The sequence below is a fragment of the Bombus bifarius genome, unplaced genomic scaffold (genome assembly GCF_011952205.1).
Source record: "Bombus bifarius isolate JDL3187 unplaced genomic scaffold, Bbif_JDL3187 scf7180000007977, whole genome shotgun sequence".
Lineage (NCBI taxonomy): Eukaryota > Metazoa > Arthropoda > Insecta > Hymenoptera > Apidae > Bombus > Bombus bifarius.
The window spans coordinates 3,744,864-3,763,845 of NW_022884362.1; the positions used below are offsets into that span (position 1 = coordinate 3,744,864).

At 28.8% G+C, this 18,982-nt stretch overlaps 2 protein-coding genes and 1 long non-coding RNA gene across 6 annotated transcripts; 1 reads left to right on the top strand and 2 right to left on the bottom strand.

Annotated features, from left to right (window-relative positions):
- Positions 1-1,261: 1,261 nt before the first annotated feature.
- LOC117204254 (eukaryotic translation initiation factor 1A, X-chromosomal) lies at positions 1,262-3,293 on the bottom strand. Its single transcript, XM_033441483.1, has 5 exons — positions 3,135-3,293; positions 2,815-2,898; positions 2,355-2,591; positions 2,131-2,231; positions 1,262-2,027 (listed from the first exon to the last, which is right to left on the bottom strand). The coding sequence occupies exons 1-5, from the start codon at positions 3,148-3,150 to the stop codon at positions 2,022-2,024; spliced, it is 444 nt and encodes a 147-aa protein (XP_033297374.1). The 5' UTR covers positions 3,151-3,293; the 3' UTR covers positions 1,262-2,021.
- A 1,324-nt stretch (positions 3,294-4,617) lies between these two features.
- Positions 4,618-15,801, bottom strand: LOC117204092 (progestin and adipoQ receptor family member 3). 4 transcript variants are annotated; one of them, XM_033441132.1, is made up of 8 exons: positions 15,467-15,801; positions 12,487-12,655; positions 9,178-9,362; positions 8,621-8,777; positions 8,346-8,498; positions 7,576-7,855; positions 6,059-6,226; positions 4,618-5,493 (listed from the first exon to the last, which is right to left on the bottom strand). In XM_033441132.1, the coding sequence occupies exons 2-7, from the start codon at positions 12,628-12,630 to the stop codon at positions 6,084-6,086; spliced, it is 1,062 nt and encodes a 353-aa protein (XP_033297023.1). In that variant the 5' UTR covers positions 12,631-12,655; positions 15,467-15,801; the 3' UTR covers positions 4,618-5,493; positions 6,059-6,083. The 4 variants fall into 4 exon arrangements, 3 of the variants coding, with proteins under 3 accessions (XP_033297023.1, XP_033297022.1, XP_033297024.1); XM_033441131.1 differs by lacking the exon at positions 15,467-15,801 and adding an exon at positions 15,190-15,386; XM_033441133.1 differs by lacking the exon at positions 15,467-15,801 and adding an exon at positions 15,077-15,095.
- On the top strand, positions 15,248-15,542 carry LOC117204094. Its single transcript, XR_004487014.1, has 2 exons — positions 15,248-15,338; positions 15,410-15,542. It is a non-coding gene; the product is annotated as an uncharacterized LOC117204094 (long non-coding RNA).
- Positions 15,802-18,982: the final 3,181 nt, after the last annotated feature.

Here is an 18,982-nt window from a genome sequence, read left to right on the forward strand (position 1 = left end):
ATTTTGTAATTGCCTAAGCTTATCACCCACTACATACATTCTTAAATCAAGAACATGGTAGAACAAACCTATTTCATTCCTCAATCCGAACAACTTTAATACGAAGTTATATACGAAATTAAATGTCTGAAACGTTAATTCGTTTGTTTAATTCTAATTTTTACTAATAGTACTTCAGTGAAATGTTGTAACTAATTCTTCTAACGAAATGTACAGGACGATCATAGAACTTGATTTAAATTTATAAGGTAAACGTTGGCACTCTGACTAAAGTTTATAATAGAGTCGTTTTAATATCTTATGATTGTTCTGTTACTGCGATTTCGCGTAAAAACAATTATCAACGTAGATAAAATATGTAGAGATTTGACGTCCTCCCATACCTGCGTTCAAATAAAAATGTATTTAACATTCAGTATCGCATCAGTGCGCTTCTAGCTCTGACGTAATTTTGTATATTTCTTGGTTTTGGTTTTATGAATAACGCGTATACACTATGCGGCTACTCTAATTTTCCTCCGCTTTACTCCTACGTAACTAATACAATGTTATATTAAAATTATAAAGCCATTGTACACACGTACGATATCAAAAAGTAACAGAAATGGAGAAAAGGTATGATTTTATCATATACTATTGTGTGATAGAGTTATCAACGACAATGTAATAAATAAACTGTTGCATCACAATTCTTGATGTACTTGTAACAAAAAAGGATGATACATCAAGAATATGAAATTATACCCAACCCTACTTATTATACTTTAGTAATTTTTGTTGTATATCACGATAAATTTTTAAACATGCAAAAGTCAGAAAGTACGTGGAGAAGACATTATTGAAATTTCATTGATACTTAAGCATGAAACAATATTAGCTACTCAATATTTATGGTATATGGGAATAATTTATTAAATTCCTACTAAATTCTTATTAAATAAGTAAACTTTCATTTCGTATTAACTTTTTGAGGAGAACTGTAATCTTTACATAAATAACTCTTTTTACAGTTAAATGGACTTGAAGGAATTGAATGAATATAGGAAACTTAGTATTTTATATATTTTTATTCGTTGTTAACAGTTGACATTAATTTCATCTAATACATGTTCATGGAATTAATGTTTTATACAGCAGTTAACATGATTTGACTGTATTGACAATTTTTTAATACAAAGTACAGAAGAATGAAATAATATTTGTAAAAAATCTCATATAACGAATAATTTGTTTCTTGAAATAAATATGTGTAATTCTCAGATATGCAGTTCACCTTTTATGGAAATTAGTTTCATCTATGAAAACATTTGAATTCAATATTACATTATTCAAATATTACACTGACCTATTCGAAAATACAATCGCATAATTACATTTTTTGGGAAATTGTACATGTTATGTAACAAATGAGTCAATGAAACGCTTTGATACATATAGAAGTATAATTGCAGTGATGTATGGTGCTCACTACTTCCCCTGTTCAAAATTGCAATGACAGTGCATGTATGTCACTTTATTTAGTTATTAACGAAGAAATATACAAAAGAAATTTACTACAAGAACAATGTACTGATATTATACATAAATACATAACTATTTGTATTCGCAGCTCAATTTGGGCAAACAGCACACTTAAAAGCTTACTCTCTCTAACATTGAACTTTATTCAATGCACATTTTTAGGTTAATTTTAAAAAATTGACATATTTGATACCCATTCAACATGGGATATTATCCCTACCTAAAATCATATGAAAGTAAAAGACAGGCTATATAGTGAATACCATATGTCTAATGACACTTACGAATCCTGAAAATTCAGGATTTCACAATTTTAGATTGCAACACAATATTACATGGACAAGTGAAAATTTATTTATAGATACAAGAAATTGACTACTTATTCCAAAAAAATTTTAATTATCTTAATTGCTCAACAAATAATAGTATCTTGTGAAACAAATAGGTATCTTCATGCACTCTTGTACCATACCTTTCAAATATAGTTATATTGAAGGTTATCAGATCTATAAAGCCAAAAATATTTTACTTACAAATAGAATTAAAATTATACAACAAGAAACATATAATTATATTTTGTAAATGTTATTGAAGATATTAGATACTTACAGTGTCAACATCATCTTCATCATCATCGCTAATTTCATCACCAAATTCAATATCTTCATCAAAACCATCTTCCACAAAGGTGACAGTATCGTTGATACGCACTGTAAAAATATCAAAAACAAAGGTAGAACATGATTTTTAAGTAAATTTCACGAATTTAGCTTATATACTTTCACAGTTTGAACATACATTCATATTTCGAGTATTTTATAGTGATTACTTACCAGTTTCAGGGAATTCACCATAAGTTTTCAAATTCCTTGCTTCATCTGATGTGTATTTTAATATGACATCTGCTTTTGCATCCTGATAATCTCGCAGGCCAATTAATATTATATCTCCTTGATTTATCCATACCTTTTTCCGCAATTTTCCACGAATGTGACACAATCGTTTTACTCCATCAAAGCACATTGCTTCTAACCTCCCATTGCCAAGCATTTTTGTGACTTGTGCGTATTCTACATGAAGCAGTAATATAAAAATTTAGTTGTTCAAAATATGTTTCCTAATTATATGGACTAAACATTTTTTTAAAGTTATAAAACTATTTTATCAATTTAAAATATTGTCTACTTAATATTATTAACATATGGTATCATTTTGAAAAAAATAAACCCAATTCAAAGGATTTAAATAATAAAACACAGATATATATCATAATGTCATTTCTAAGATTTTTACCTTGACCATCTTCTTTAAAAACCAATTCTCTTTTTTCTGTTTCATTTTCATTTTTACCTCTTCTCCTATTTTTACCTCCCTTTCCTAAAAAAAAATAAGTTTAAAAATTATTATTCCGATTATTTCTCGTAAATTTTGCAAAAAAAAATATTCAACCTCTGTCTATCAACGATATATTCAACGATTCTAAAGAAATACTTGACATTAACAGGTTAGAAGAAACTAACCACATTGTACAGAAAGTCCACGACCTTCTGCACATAATTCTATACAAGTTTTACAAAGGAAAAAAATACAAAGAAACACAATTATTTACGTACCCTTATTTTTCGGCATGTTGATTTGTTAAAAGATGCGTATTTGATAAATATATGAGAAATTCGTACACTACGACCGAACAAGACAGTCAATACAATGAAAATGAGTCTTGCTCCACTAAACACCTCATGGGAAGACGAAGGCTACTCAAAAGTGTCAAGTACACGAAACTCAAAACTATTTTCTTGCACTAATTCTTTAAGTGAGTTAATTTTCCGTTATAAAAATTACTTCAAAAATTTGTAAAATACATGATTATACCATTAAGTCCGAAGTTTGTCAAAATTTAGATACAGATTTGACTAATTGTCGGTGATAAGTACAAAGGAAAATATTTAATCACTTTCTAGTGAGAATATAGGGAATGTAGCTTTCTTAAGCTTGGTAACATATCTGTACATATAGGAATATATATTTCGACATCCATGATATAGAATCCAGACGTACATATTTTATGAATTTCGATCGTGATTTCGACATTCATGAAAGTGAAATGCCTGTAGAAATAATCCTCGACCTATATACTAGAAATAACGAATATAATCTTTATAACTTTCTTAATATATTAAATATTTTATTTTTTTGCTACTTTTTTGTCATTTTTTATAATTTTATGCAACTGATTTCAATATATTATATGATAAATTAAAAACAAATAAGTCCTTTATTATATTTTATATATGTACATAATGAATTTGTTTCCAATACAAATTACATTTTGTTCTTTAGTTTCCTTGCATTAAAATATATTATGAAAATTAAAATTTATTTGAAGAAGTTATTTTATAATTTAATAAATGATATAATCATCATTTTACTGTTGCAAATACGTAGTAAATAATTTGGAAAAGTACAATAATATCGTAACAATATTATAGATATTTTTTTATGGCTTAGATAATAATTGTAAAAAAATTTTTACTTGATATACTTTAATATAATTTATTGTTATATTACATTAAAAAGTTAATTATTTATTGAAATTAGTAAAAAATAAATAAAAACAATATAATTTTAGGCAACGATTTTATTTAACAGTTGGAAGTAATAACATTCTATTACAATTATATTTTGTTAGAATACGTAATTCTTACTTCAGATAAAATCATATAAAAAATTGATAAAAGTGTAATTATTTAAACTACTTTGTTTACAGATACAGAATGGACATTCGTAATTTTTTTTGATATGTATTGAACCGTGCAAGATATTGAAACAAATATTGCAAATAGTTATGCAAAATAACACTTTTCACAGCTATTTTAAGTGAAGACAAAGTCTATAGCTGACATTAATCGCATAAATATTTAATTCAGGTATTTTGTATAATTTAATATGTAATGTTTAACTAAATATATTGATTCATTTTTAGTGGTCATAATATTATAACTGAGAATTACAATTATTGAATCAGTTAATAAAAAATCTAAGCTAATGAAAAATATATTATTATTGCCATTATAGAAGTAACAAGGTATAATTTTTTATGATGTTTGAAAACAGAATATAAATAATTTTTATATAATAATCAAGTATCTTTTATATAGCAAAACGTTCAAATTTATGACTAAATTTTTCTTATTTTCTTTTTTGTAGAAAACTTTCGCATTTATCTCATTTACAACTCTTTATTTACAAGTTTTCAGGCACTGTTCAAATCAATGTGTATACTTTACTATATTACTTTTACCTTACTATCACACAATGCAATTTTTACAAATGTTATTTAATAACATACAACTGCAGAAGTAGTTCTTTCAATTTCTTCACGTTCTTCCAATGTTATTATTTTATTAAATAATAAATATCTGTTGCGTCAATTATGTACAAACTTAGAAACTTTTGCCACCTGCGGATAAATTTCCAATTGCAATTACAAAATACTTTTCGTCATTGCGTCTTTATGAGTTACATATTATTAATAATAATCAATTAATACTTGCAACCTTGCTTTTTATTGTAAATTATAATTATTGCAATAAAAGCATTGCGCAAGCTTGTTTCTCACATGGGAATAAAATAAATGTCTAAGAAAGATGTCTGTTATAAAAATTGAAATAATAAAAAGAAATTGCAGTACGTCTATTTAAAATTTATAAATATAACATAAATAAAAATGACTAACATTAGAACGTTTCAGATACTTTGAAAGGACCCGTATTAACGTTGTTTTAACTAAATTCTACAGATTTCACGCACTGTAACATCAGAACACCTGTCGATGAAGGTATGCTTGCAATGGATTCACGATTACGCAAGTTGTCTTTCTCTCAATAGCGTAAAACGGTAGTTTGTTGTAATATTCTGACGACCAAACATTGAATTCCATAGCGCAAGCACATTCCATGATAAAACCATGGCCTGAAATAATTACGTATACATGTTACGTCATTATTACAATTCACAATCGTATAAATGTGGTTAAATAAAACAAGGAAAAGAAGCAATCAGCTTGAAACTTAAAAATTGCAAATGAAGGCTACCAGAAAAGAAACCTGATAAGTCATGCGTTTTGTCCATTATAAAGAAGTGATATTAACATATTATCTAAATCGTTTTTTTCATTCGATTTGGTTATAAAACACGAGCTCTTACCATCTCTCTATTCTTGAGTATTTTACAAATATTGATTGCCACAACATTAGTTACTCTACTGGTTGTATATAAAAATTGTTGGATTTAGTATTAAAAGACAATATATTTTTGCACGACGTAGTTTTTGAACTAAACATACTTTCTTGAAAACAAAAAAGTTAAAAAATATAGACTTATCATGTATCTTCCATGTGATCTTTAAAAGTAGTTAATTTTTTGGAAAATATATAACAAGTTTAAGATTATATTTGTAAAATATAGAATTATAGCTTAAGTAACTTAATTTTTTTTTAATTGGTTATCATTCTTATATGAAATATGTATTTTATACCTGAATGATCGTCAGTGTCTGTCTGTCATAATAATCTTATATTACTTGGACAGCCGTGGTTCATTCTGTATTCCACGTAGAGCATTCCAGTATTGTGCCAATAATAAAGAGCCAATACAACCAATGCATGCCACCACTGATGAGACGAACCAATATAATCTACCCACCCTTCAACAAAATAAAACACTAATAATATATCAATCACGCAACAATAATAATAAATTTCGCTATTTATACACGTATCGTTTTATATTCAATTATATCTGTGAAAGCTTCTTTTGTGTCCAACAGAAAGAAATACGTACAAATGCTAGTCATATAATGGTTCGCGAAAATTGTAGTAGCAGTATTTGTTGCACCATCCGTACATTGTTCAATATTTTTGGATATAATACATAATATAGTCCTATAATATTCCAGCAGGTACATTGATACACGAAAGTATTTGAATATTTATAGAAACATTTCCTCAATATACTATGTATGTTATATGAGATATTTTGAAAATTCCACTAGTATTGTAATGAAACATAACTATATGATTATATTAGAAAATTTAGAAACGAATCTGAAAATGTATATAAGAATTAGGATATATTTATAGCAAGCATACACTTCAAAAAGATCATTAAAGTATTTGAATAGTCACTTACTGATTATTAGTAAACCAGAATATTTAATGAGATTATATTTAATGTTAATTATATATTTAGTACCACTACTCATGCTGAATGCAATATGTTTGCAATAAATTGTGTGCTAACTTCTATATAGATTTTCGGATTAGTTTTCAATATAATTACGATAATCATGTCTCGTTACACCGCTAATGAAGTTTGGAAAATTTCATATAACAAACCTAATATATTCATACAAATTTCACTCTAGGTATTTTGACACCTATTGCTTACATTTATTGAAAAACTTTAACACATTTTATTTTAATTAGTATTTTATATTATCAGACATATATATATATATGATGTGAGAATGAAATAATAATTTTATAATAAAGTAATTTGAAAGTAAAAGCACTGCAAGGCATTCGATTCGTATTAAACATTAGCAACTGCTGCATGTAGTAGCATGTACTTAAGGTTTATGATCGGCAGTGTATGTAATGAAAATAAAATTATAGATTGGATGGGAAATATACTCCATATCATGTTTATTCAATTTAACGCTCTCCATTTTAAATTATCGGTCGATTGACGTCAGATAAATTGTATTAAATATTCATACGATCCAACTTCATAACGTTACTAGCAAAATCTGAATTTCGGATTTTTGTTAATTATGTTATATTTTATTGATTGAATACCTAATAAAACAATGGTTAATTAAAGTTAGTGAAATAATCTATATTATTAAAAACAAAGTTATAATGTTACATAACTTAAGGCGGCTCTTTTATTATAAGTATCTCATTTTTTTTATGAGAAGTTCTTTATAACAAAAAATTAGGCATCTAATTTAATTTCAGTATTTTGGTTAGAAAATAAAAAATGACTGATTACCTGGACAAAATCGTTCCGGGATTTTGCTTAAATAAATAACGAACGCTACACCGCTAATAACATACATTCCTAGCACCCTTGGAAGCAACATTCTAACGATCGGGTTGTCCATGCCACCCATAGCAATACTCCAATGCAGCGTTGGCAGCACTCCATAAGCTGCCCAAGCGACAAAAACGACTAGCTTGACATTTCCATTGACATTCAATTTTGGTATTTGCAGAATCATTGCAAATATAAAAATTGCCAACACCGTTATCAAATAAAATCTCTGCAACTCCTGCATGAAATAATAAATATTTACGACTGTTTAGTAATTATAAATAATTTCTTCTGCACGAAAGAAACCTTTATTTTTTAATTTAATTTGTATTTTAATATTAACAAATTCTAGTATAAATGTTATACGAGGATGTTTAATTAAATAAAAATAGCCATTATGTTTATTTAATGACATTCTTAGTACTTTGATTATTATTTTTACTTTATACGTGTTTGCTTTGTTTGGATAGTATATCGAATAATATTTTCTTTCGTTCAAAGAAAATTTTACTTTCACCGGTTCTTATAAATAATCGATAATACACGTAGCACGAAACTTCTTAAACACAAGTCAGTTATATCGATTACCTTATCGATCGTCTAAGTAGGGAAAAAGTTAACGTGCGCAATATTTGATTAAAATCTAGATTTGAATTTAAACTTTTAAATACTACCTTTGACGATACATAATTTAGAAGTTGTATGATAATTGATAATAGTTTATTTACCTTGTGACACCAAAAAGCGTAGTAAACTCCAGACATATATATGGATAAAAGACTCAAAGCAATGCCAAATAGGTCAAATGATAGAAAACACCAATAATCTTTTTCACTTCGGCAGGAAAACGTGTGGTACACCGAAGATAATATCATACACGCCTGAAACAATTCATTTTGTACTCTTTCTTAATTTGTCATATGTTAAACAATTTATTTTTGTAAATTTGTAATAGTGAATACTCGAATTGTTACGATTGAAAAAGACATTTTCTGAATATTACCTGGAAACAGATCAGTAGAAGTGCTACTATCACTTTGTCACCAAAGGGTGCGTGAATATTTAGTAGACAAAGATCGTACAGAGTCAGACCGAAAAATAACATCCATCCGAATATGTGACTCCATATGTTTACTGTTTCATTTGTCCACCAGAATATACTGAAATAAATATTCCCCTTTTCGAAATTGTTTTTGTGCATTCAAGACATAAGTAATGATTTATTTTTTATTTACAACACGGGTTAACTGTAGATTAAAATTATCAAACGAATATTATAAGCGATCATTAGAAAAAGACTTTTATTATTGGAAAAGATTTAGAAATCCTTTCAAATTATTTATTATGTATTCTTATACAATGTGTAATTCGAGTTCTTAACCTTTCGTATTACATATATACCTACAAATAATAGCTACATATCATTTAAAAAATGTAAGTACGACTGAACGTGAGATTTTGTGGAAAATATGTATGGTTCTCTTGTATTATCGGAAGTGTTTCTAACGTTTGATACGTATCGAGAAATCATATTGATATCGAGTAATGTTAAGTACGAACCTCTCGATACATAATTTTGTTGTAAGATATCCTCGATATCCGTGACGAATATAAGGATTATGTTGAAGATATTCAGGAGCTTCTTCATAATTAAGAAGACGTCTCATTTTCTCTTCATCGTCAAGCGTAATCTTTTTATCTTTTATAGGTGACTCGTCCACCTTTCTGGAAAGCCTACGGTATACCTGAAAGGAATTACAACTACATCTAAGTACTTCTATTAACAATTGTATTTGTGTTGGAATATTTTTTCACAAGAACTTTACAAAACAAGGTTTTTTTATTAGTAATGTTAAAAGATCTTGTTCTTTTAGATACTCTTATTTTTAAATATTAAGTTAGGCTAACTAAACTGTGGACGATGAAAGTAGTATTGAAAGTATTGTAGCTTTTTAATTGAATAATTAATTCGGTGAAATGGTGAAAAATTCTAAAGAGTATTCAGAGCAAAATGTACCCAACATTTTTCAATCTTAAAAAAAATAATTTCGATCTTAGAAAATGTTATATCATGTATTATACTTGTATATTTTATACTTTACGCAATGCTAATTAATAATAGTAATGAGATTATAGTATTTTAATTAAGAGTGAGTTATTCCTGTCAACTTAACACTTCGCTAGTTTGTAACGATAATAAATTCATTAGTTATATCTTTTCTTCTATATCAACAGAATATTATGTAACGTCGGTACTGTAGATGGGGGTTTTTACAATAGATAGATCTATGTAAACTAATAAGAAGGAATGCACATTGACATAAATATAAGTATATACGTGGCGTTAATATGGATGTAAAAATTTATATGTACATGAAAATATATATATATACGATTTGTAGTAATCCTAACTTTGTTAAGACCAAACTAGAGTGAAAGTTTATCACTGGACTTAGGTAATACTTTACATAATTTTGTAGATAAAATGTGTGTAATGTTTAGATTTATTATTATTTCCAGGTTACATCAGGGTAGTAAAAAATTCTACGTTATATTGGTTTATGACCTATAGCTGTAATTTACGATAAAGCTTTTTGTATGATCATATAATAATGAAAACACGTTCTATAAGAATCGACAAATATTTACATTTATAAACAAATACTACGTTGTAAACACATTATAAATAAACAGAAGATATTTTTATGCCTCTGAAATTCGTAGCGAACTGGAATAACACTAATATATATATTGTGCAATCAGTATCTGTTATTTCGTTATTAAATACACTTTAATCTGAGTCATTTTTATTATATAACTTAGTAGACTAAAAACTAGTTAAAAAGAGCCATGTTACATTAAATATTTACATTATATCTAAGCAAAATATCAAATGTTTACATCATATCCGTGACGAAGACACGAGATAATTCATTGATAAATGTTTGTCTTTGTGTATCATCAGTAGCTGATTTAACCAGATCGTTCGGTGATTTATGAATATCCGATTTAACCAACATAAAAATGCAGACGAATGACAGAATTTCTTCTATAATATAGAAATTTCTAATAATTCATTTATAATATTTGCATTCGCGCATCATTAACAGTTAATTCAATCAAATAGTTTATACAATTTAAGCAGAATGAAAAGGCAATTGAATGTCAGAATTTCTTTTACAACTTACAAATTTAATCAGATGAGTTTCTCTGCGAATTATTTGCGTTTCTTTGTAAACGTGATAGTTTTCATTGCAATTAAGCATATCACGCACAATAGATCATAGGCAATCTCAGAATATAAGAGCAAAAATTTGGTCGCTATCTTGAGATACGAAAGCTGTAAAGTAGTAAAGTAGGCCACAACGGGACTTGCCTTTCATCTCAGTGTGTCAAGTTTATACTACGGGCTTTCTTCTCTATCTTTCCTGTATCTTTCACTAGCGAAATCGATTTTTCACTTCGGCATAGCAGCTCTAGTACTACTTGGTACCAGCCTTGCTATTTTCTTCATCCGCAGCTAGTATAGTTATGTATGTATTATGTCTGTTTACCATGATGATTGCAACGTGTCGCGAAACTTTCAAACAATCTTAAGCCTTCACTATAATAAACATATTAATAAACGTAAAAAAAAACACACAGTTCAAATCGCCAATATCCTGTGATCATTTCGTAATTAAGATATTTAAAAATCGATGTTTCTTTCATTTTTTCATGGTATTATTGATCTTCTAATTGCAATTGAAGCGAAAGCTCTTTCCGTGAAAACAAACACTTTCAGTCAAATTAATTACAGTAGATTTTTCATTGTTCGAACTCGTATTACCAGAACATGATTTCACAGTAAAAGAGATATAAGATCCATAAATATCTAAAGAAATATTATATACAGATATATCGTCTCACTTTCTACTGTTATTACTGATCTTTTCGTTTCTGCGATATAAAACAATCGCTAGACTCTGGACATTCATGCAATTTCATATTTTTATAAACGTAGACGGAAGAATTAAACCTAAACAAAGATTCGTTTAATTTATTAAATATTACCTAATGAACAATTATTTTCAACATATTATATATTTCTTCGTATAACGCGTATTCTGTACATTTTAAATTTTCCATGAAATTTCAATCGTCCGTTTTATTCCCAAACCCAGAATTTTTATTTTTCGATAACAATTTCAAGCAAAATTATGCAGAGAAAAAGTGTTAATACTGCCCGATGATTCGTTGTTTGTATTGGAAGTTCATCGTTAACCTTGATAGGTATGGAATCACGTTAAAGCAGAATCATACACGTCGGTGAACAACCTATATGCTCGGAAATGCATATCGACGTTTTGCAAAGCTGAAGGTTTTGTACGTCAAACAGAAATAGAGCATACCAGGCACAACACAATTGTAGAATACGCTACTGTGTGATCTAACAGTAATTACGGACCAGTCAAAGTGAAAGTTGTGGCTGGAATACGCGCGATGTTTTTTCGCAAAAAGTCTCGGCCATTTTCGTTTCATATGACTATTCTATTCTATTTCCGATAAACATAACTGACATTATACAAAATTTTTATCTTCATCTCACGTTAAACAACGTTCTGTACCAAGCTTCAACTTTTAAAACATATAATAATAGAACTCAAAACATGCAATTGCATCCTTTCGACTGATTATCTACTTAGTTGCAGAAGATTTTGCCAAGAAAGAAAAGATATCGTCTGTCGGTCTCTCAACTTTTTATTGTTTTAAATAACTCATTGTCGGAATCTATTATCTTATCTCGAAGAACGAAACATATATTTGCCATGAATAAATATAAATGATAAATAAATACGAGTAGTAATAATTATAATAACGTGCGCTTACCTCGCCGTTAATCAACTTCATCGTTTCTTGCGTGACATCTGTTTTTTGTTGCTTTTCATGGTTGTTATTGTGCAGTTCCTCATTGTTCGACTGCTTCTCGCTTTGGTCGCTTACCTCTTCCACGCCTGCTAATAATTTCATCATTGAACAAATTCGGCTATCTTCTAGTCTGTAAATAGAAAAGAAGATTAAGCGACAATTTTAACCAAACATGATGCATTGATACCGTAAAGTACATATGCTTTATTTTATAAAGCATGTTCGTGAATACAGTCAAATTACAAATTAAAACGTGTACGGCCGTGATGATATAGATTTGTTCGCGTTAGCCTTGACTTGAGTTAATAAGTTAGATTACTAGCAAATTTCAATAAGTTAATCTTTTCTTCGTTGTTAATGGCATAATTGTTAAAACGCAAATAATATAGCCTAATCTACTTCGTTTATCTTAAAACGAGAATTAACTACTTTCATAGCACTGGTTTATTTTTTAATTTATTCCGAAGGTTTATTATACGTTTGAAACATTTTTTAGCTGCTGTGAAGATTTCTAAATTAGTTAGAAAATTATCACTCTGACACGTTAGACACTCAAGAACGCTATTTAAGTCAATTAAGTTTCAAATATGTACATGATGCTTCACGTGCTGATAGGATGAATTACAAGCATATACACGTGTAATGCAAATATGTGGATATCATCATAAAACACTGAATACAAAATTATAGTATACTGAACCGGATTTCTCAACACGAATATACAATTGGAACGTATGGATAAAAAATCCAATTGGGTGGTGCAGTGTTAGATTTTCGTTAAGGAGTCATTCGAGGTACTTTTTAAGTCGAATAGAAGTGCCATCAAAATATAACGTTTATTTCATTATGCTCGTTAATGTATTCGTGTTTCATTGCATTCACTCGTGATTTTCAATGCTTCTTTATCAGTCACGATGATCCGTGTGGCTTTAATATCAACCATACGACACAGGAGGAAGGTTTCCAACTGGTCTCCAAGCGGTTTTGAAATCTTCATCGAACAAAATCTCGTGCACGCGATTATCCTTTTACACGCGAATTCTTTGCAAAAAATAAGATACTACAAAGCTGACACGAGATGTCAAGAAAAAAGATGTCATAAAAGTCCAAAGTTTTTAAGTTTTTAATTATCTGTACCTGCCACTACTACGGATATAGCTAGAAATTTGTGTCATCGAGAAGGAAGCTGTCAAACGCCAGATGGAAACAATGTAACAAGAAAATTACAAACCACGGTAAACGAGCTGCATTTTTTAATGTCTCATTTTTTGCCGAACCGTTCTCAATGAACACGTATATTATGCATGAAAGTGACCGCGATTCGACCGAATTTTTTTTCTCCGGCATAAATGCCGATTCTCTTAAATCGTAAACTTTCGAAACATGTTCGGTAAGGAATATCCGGGAAACTATGATTTACAATAGTCTGGTTATTTTGTGTGTTTACAAGACATCTGTTCACTCTCTCTTGCGTACCGAACAATCTTTCGTGTTTAATCTATGAGAAAGTTGAATGCGCCCTGTGGAACCTGTTAATAATGTCTATTCTGCGCTTCCGTTTTCAGATGAGTGCTATAGTTGGTAATTCTGTATTAAGATATTTTCTTGTATAGATTTTATTATATACCATACTCGTTATTTTATTTATTTTCTTTGTTTTTTTATTAATTTTCTTTATTTATCGTAAAATATATGTGTAAGTTACAATGAAAAAATGTCAATCTTCTTTCGTCCGTGTTATAATATCCGTTTGAAATACATTAGAGTGCGTGGAAATTAGTAAAATAAAGTTTAACGATAAATTTATGAATTTAATATTATACGCAATAGTACTTTTTATTTTATTCGATTTAGGTAAACTTTTAGATTCTCTGTCTTTAGATTCTCAATATTTCAAATAGCTTGTTCTTCCTAACACACTTTCTCTCTATGAACTTTATATCGTATTGCCATATGATATGTTAATAAATAAATGATAGATTTAGTATGTCACACGAATAAAGTTAGATTTAGAAGTACAAAATATATATCTAAAATGGGTTTATCTAAAAGTTCTGGTATTTAAAAGTGGAATTTAAACGAACGGACATGTTAAAAGGTAGTTTCTCATTCAGCACTTAAACCGCTTAAACAAAAGTAGTCATCATGCATATTTAATTTCATGTTAGATACACGCATCAATATCCTCAAACATTATCTTCATACTTAAATAGAAACCAAAGTGTATAAGGAGCAAGAGGTCGAGTAGTCTTCCACTTAATTCAATTTTTAGTCCGCACAATTCATAATTAAAATTAATTATTAATTATCAAGAAATTAAGATTCTTGCATCGTAATCTTAATTTCGTTCATCTACATTGATAACAATCAACCAATCGCTACGTGTACGTATTCTAACCAAAACTAAAATATTTATTTATCGTTACTTTATAATGAACAACATATAAAAACGTTTTCATTAAAAGACAAAGAATATATCTACAAAGTTTGTGAGTGAAATATTTTATAAAAAAGACAAAATACACGTAATGATGATATTTATAATTTTTACCAATATTTCAAATATTCGTTTCGGTATTCATCACTTGTTAGCTCGAAAGTATAGTGCTCTTTGCAAAGCTGGCAACGAATACGACGACGACGTAGAAAATATGGCTCGTTTACGTTGTCACATTACGCTCGGTCATGTAACACAATGTAATTTGTTAGTGAAAACTCTCAGTGAAGAATCAGTCGTTGGATGAATGCGTGCGTTTGTTCGTAAACATAAAGCGTGTTCTCGACGAGTGAACGCGACACCGCAGCTCGAATATGTACGCTAATTGCAATACCAGCGTGATATATACCACTTTCAAATGATTTAAAACGTCTTCTCTTTGTTAAGCTCTGGCAATGATCGCGAACAACGTGTCTGACTATCGTTACTTTTAATGCTACGTACCACTTGGCTGCGGCTTGTCGTCTGATTGAGAAGCCCTCGCGATACGCGTTTATTGAGCGATCGCAATCAACGTTTTGAAAAGGTCGCGGCGGGTGCAGGAAGTCGGCCGATTGTCGATCTATCGGCACATTCTTCTCACAATCGTGTATCCACCAGCAGCGAAGTCACCTTATTCTCAACCTCGATCGCCGAGCGTGCCGAGAACAGCACTGACACTGAACAAACCGCACCGTAACCAGACGGTCCAAAGCGCCGCTCGATAGATCGAAACACGTTCTCGTACTACAGACTAGCGATGGACTCGAGTTTTTATATTTACTTCGTCTCTTCGTGCCAATCTTACTTTTCTGCTTACGCATACAGTAACACGCATGAACATTCGAATACCACGGTATTCGCAAGATTATTGTCCTATATATATATATATATATTTGTTTACAGCAACGTTGTTGAATTAATTGTTTTTTAATATATTAAAAAACTTATGGTAATTAGTAGAAACGTAAATTTTATTTATTTATTTTGCATATTAAACAATAAATTAAATAAGGTCAGAATTTAAATATACATATTTTAATTATACATATTTTAAGTATGTAGATTGTATAGTGTACACATATGTCTTATGTGTTTTATTATTTGATTTGATGTAAAATCAGATATTAATTAATATGACGTGTTTCATATATTTCATGTTAAATTTCGACGTTACTTGGTTTATCTCTTATGATGCAAAAAACTGTGCACAACAGATAAAATGTGTGTTTTTATTGGCTGGAATAAATGTTTTGATATATTAAAAAGAATTAAAATTAAAAGAATTAGAATTTAGCAATGCTGTTATAAACAAATATATGAATCCCAAATGCCAAAATATTGATAAGAGTCATTTTATGCTCAATTATATTATCGTTGGTATTCTTGACAGTATACGTATTAGTATATACATGTATCTAACTCTGCTACGTTCTTTTCGTCATTTTCGTCTCAATTATACTTTTCTTATGAAAAAGAATATCTTCACAGTCTGGCCAAACTATGAAAAATGTCTCATGTGTATTTCCTCGTTTCAACTGTATGTTAAACGTCTTCTTGAAACATTACAAATTCTTTTTTTGACTAATATGAGAGCAAGATAGAAGTATAAAAATTCGAAGATCGTAGCAAAGTTACAGACAACATAGAAGAATATTTTAAAATATAACTGGTCTATATTTTGATTTTTTGGCTGTTGTGTCACTTGACGACTAAAAACGAAGTGTTAAATTGTAAAACCAACATTCTTAATTCAAATATATATTATTAAATCACTTCAATTTTCTTAAAATATTTCTGCCTTCCAATTGCTATTGTTTTATCGCTTGCATATATTTCAAAATTTTTGCGGATTTTATTGAAACATTTGTCTTTTTACATTTTTTACATAAAATTATTAAATTAAAATTACTAGTTGAGAGATATGTGTTATTGAACATTGCCGTGCTATGAATATTTTTGAAGGTCATGTGCGTGAGAAAAACATTTTGAAAGAATAGAAACTGATTAGCAACAGGTGTAAATCTATTAACATTACACATACATATCTTAACAGAACACTTAGATATGAATATTATTGGATCAGGTATAAGTTCGTTTTCTCAAACTTTCTATTCTTCTTAATGTATGATCTGAGATAAAGAGTACATTCTCCATGCATCAAGAAGATACCTATTATATCGTTATTATAATGTAAATATTAAAATTCAGAGGTTTATTGACATAATTGATAAAATTTAAGACTTTGGAAAAATCAAAAAGATGTTTGTGTTTCGGTGACTAAATAATGTGAGTAGGCGTTCCATAAATTCTTTATATATTATGATGCTAAAAGTAGAATTATAATAAATAAAAAGTATTATGCGTCACTAACGAATATACAAATACTAATACGGAAATTTTGATTATTAATCGATTTTTTATTTGCTGAAACTACTTATTACTAATTCATAAATCCACATTCTACGTGACTGAAGAAAAGATATGCATAGTATACATTGAAGTTATAGGATGATGTTTGATAACAGATTTATAAATTGTTTAAATTTTCATTCTTAAATTTTAACTGAGATGTATACATTTTGGCAATACATATACTGCACAATAAATATTATTTTTGCAATGATCATATATCTGCAAAATGTTTTTCGAAACTTCTTTAAATATTTTCTATAAATATTCCAATGTATATTATGTAACTTTCGCGATAAAAACTAAATTTCTTCCGTTTCTTTCGAACTTTCAATTTCTATTGCATTCTATATTTTCAAAAATCATAACAGGAACAGCTTTCGATCGAATTAATTTTCAATAAGTAAAAATAAAATGAAATCAAATGTTTAAATTAGATCAAGTAAAAGAAGTGAATTCGCATTCGACTTATTTCGTTTATTAATGAACTGATATTATCGTTCGATATTATTAGTTCTATTATCTACATTATCAATAATTTAATTTTTAATCATTGTAACTGGCATTGTAGCTGGATTAATTTCAAAATTCTCCAAAACATTCGTACTGGGACATTAACTAGACTACTAACTCGAAAAAAGTGATTAAACATGATTTGAAATGGATGAATTTTAGCTGAATTCGTGTTTCTATCGAATTTTTTTTCAAAGAATCTTGTTGAACGGGCAAAGATATTCTTATCTCTATCATTAACTACATTGCTTTAGCAGGTTTCTGCTAACACTGCGGTAAAATAGACGTACTGCGGTCAAGAACAGCCAGGGCAAAAGGGGAAAAGCATTGCTACTTTCACCGCTTCATAGTTTTTTCAACATATCTAAAGATCCTACAACGTATACGAACGGAGTCCGTTCATTGTGAAAGTCTGACAAAGACATCTGCTACTTCCAAGTCTGATTATACAAAAGGTCCTTTATTTGTTTCAATTTCGTCATACATTGATCCTGTATCCTATACGGTGGCGAAACTTTGGATCAATCAGCTACACCAGTTCTATTTCTGAAAATTCTTTTTATCCTGGGAGTTTGAAAGCTAAGAAAGATAATTCCCAAATATTTACAATATACCTTCTTTTCTCTTTAAATGCCTAATGGATTGTATTTAAAATTAACAAGGAACTCTTATTTGAGAAGCATTAAATTGTCGATTTTACGAAATCTAAATTAGATCATGGAGTATATTACAGATTTTAAATATGCAGAGAAAAAACAATAATATCAGTAATAAGTAGAATGTAGGTTTATATAGAATTTAGAACAGAACGAAAATAACAAAACAATTCTTTTATAGCCGATAATTATGGTTATAAGTGATTAGAATGATTATACCTTATCATCATGTGAAATTTATTATATAAAGGGCTAATGCTAAAATAATAATAATTAATTATAATATGTATAATAATAATTACACATGAGATGTGATAATAATAATTAATTACACATGAGTAGTTTTCCTTCTAATAGAGATGAACGATGATCCACTTTCCGAGGCAAATATTTAAATACC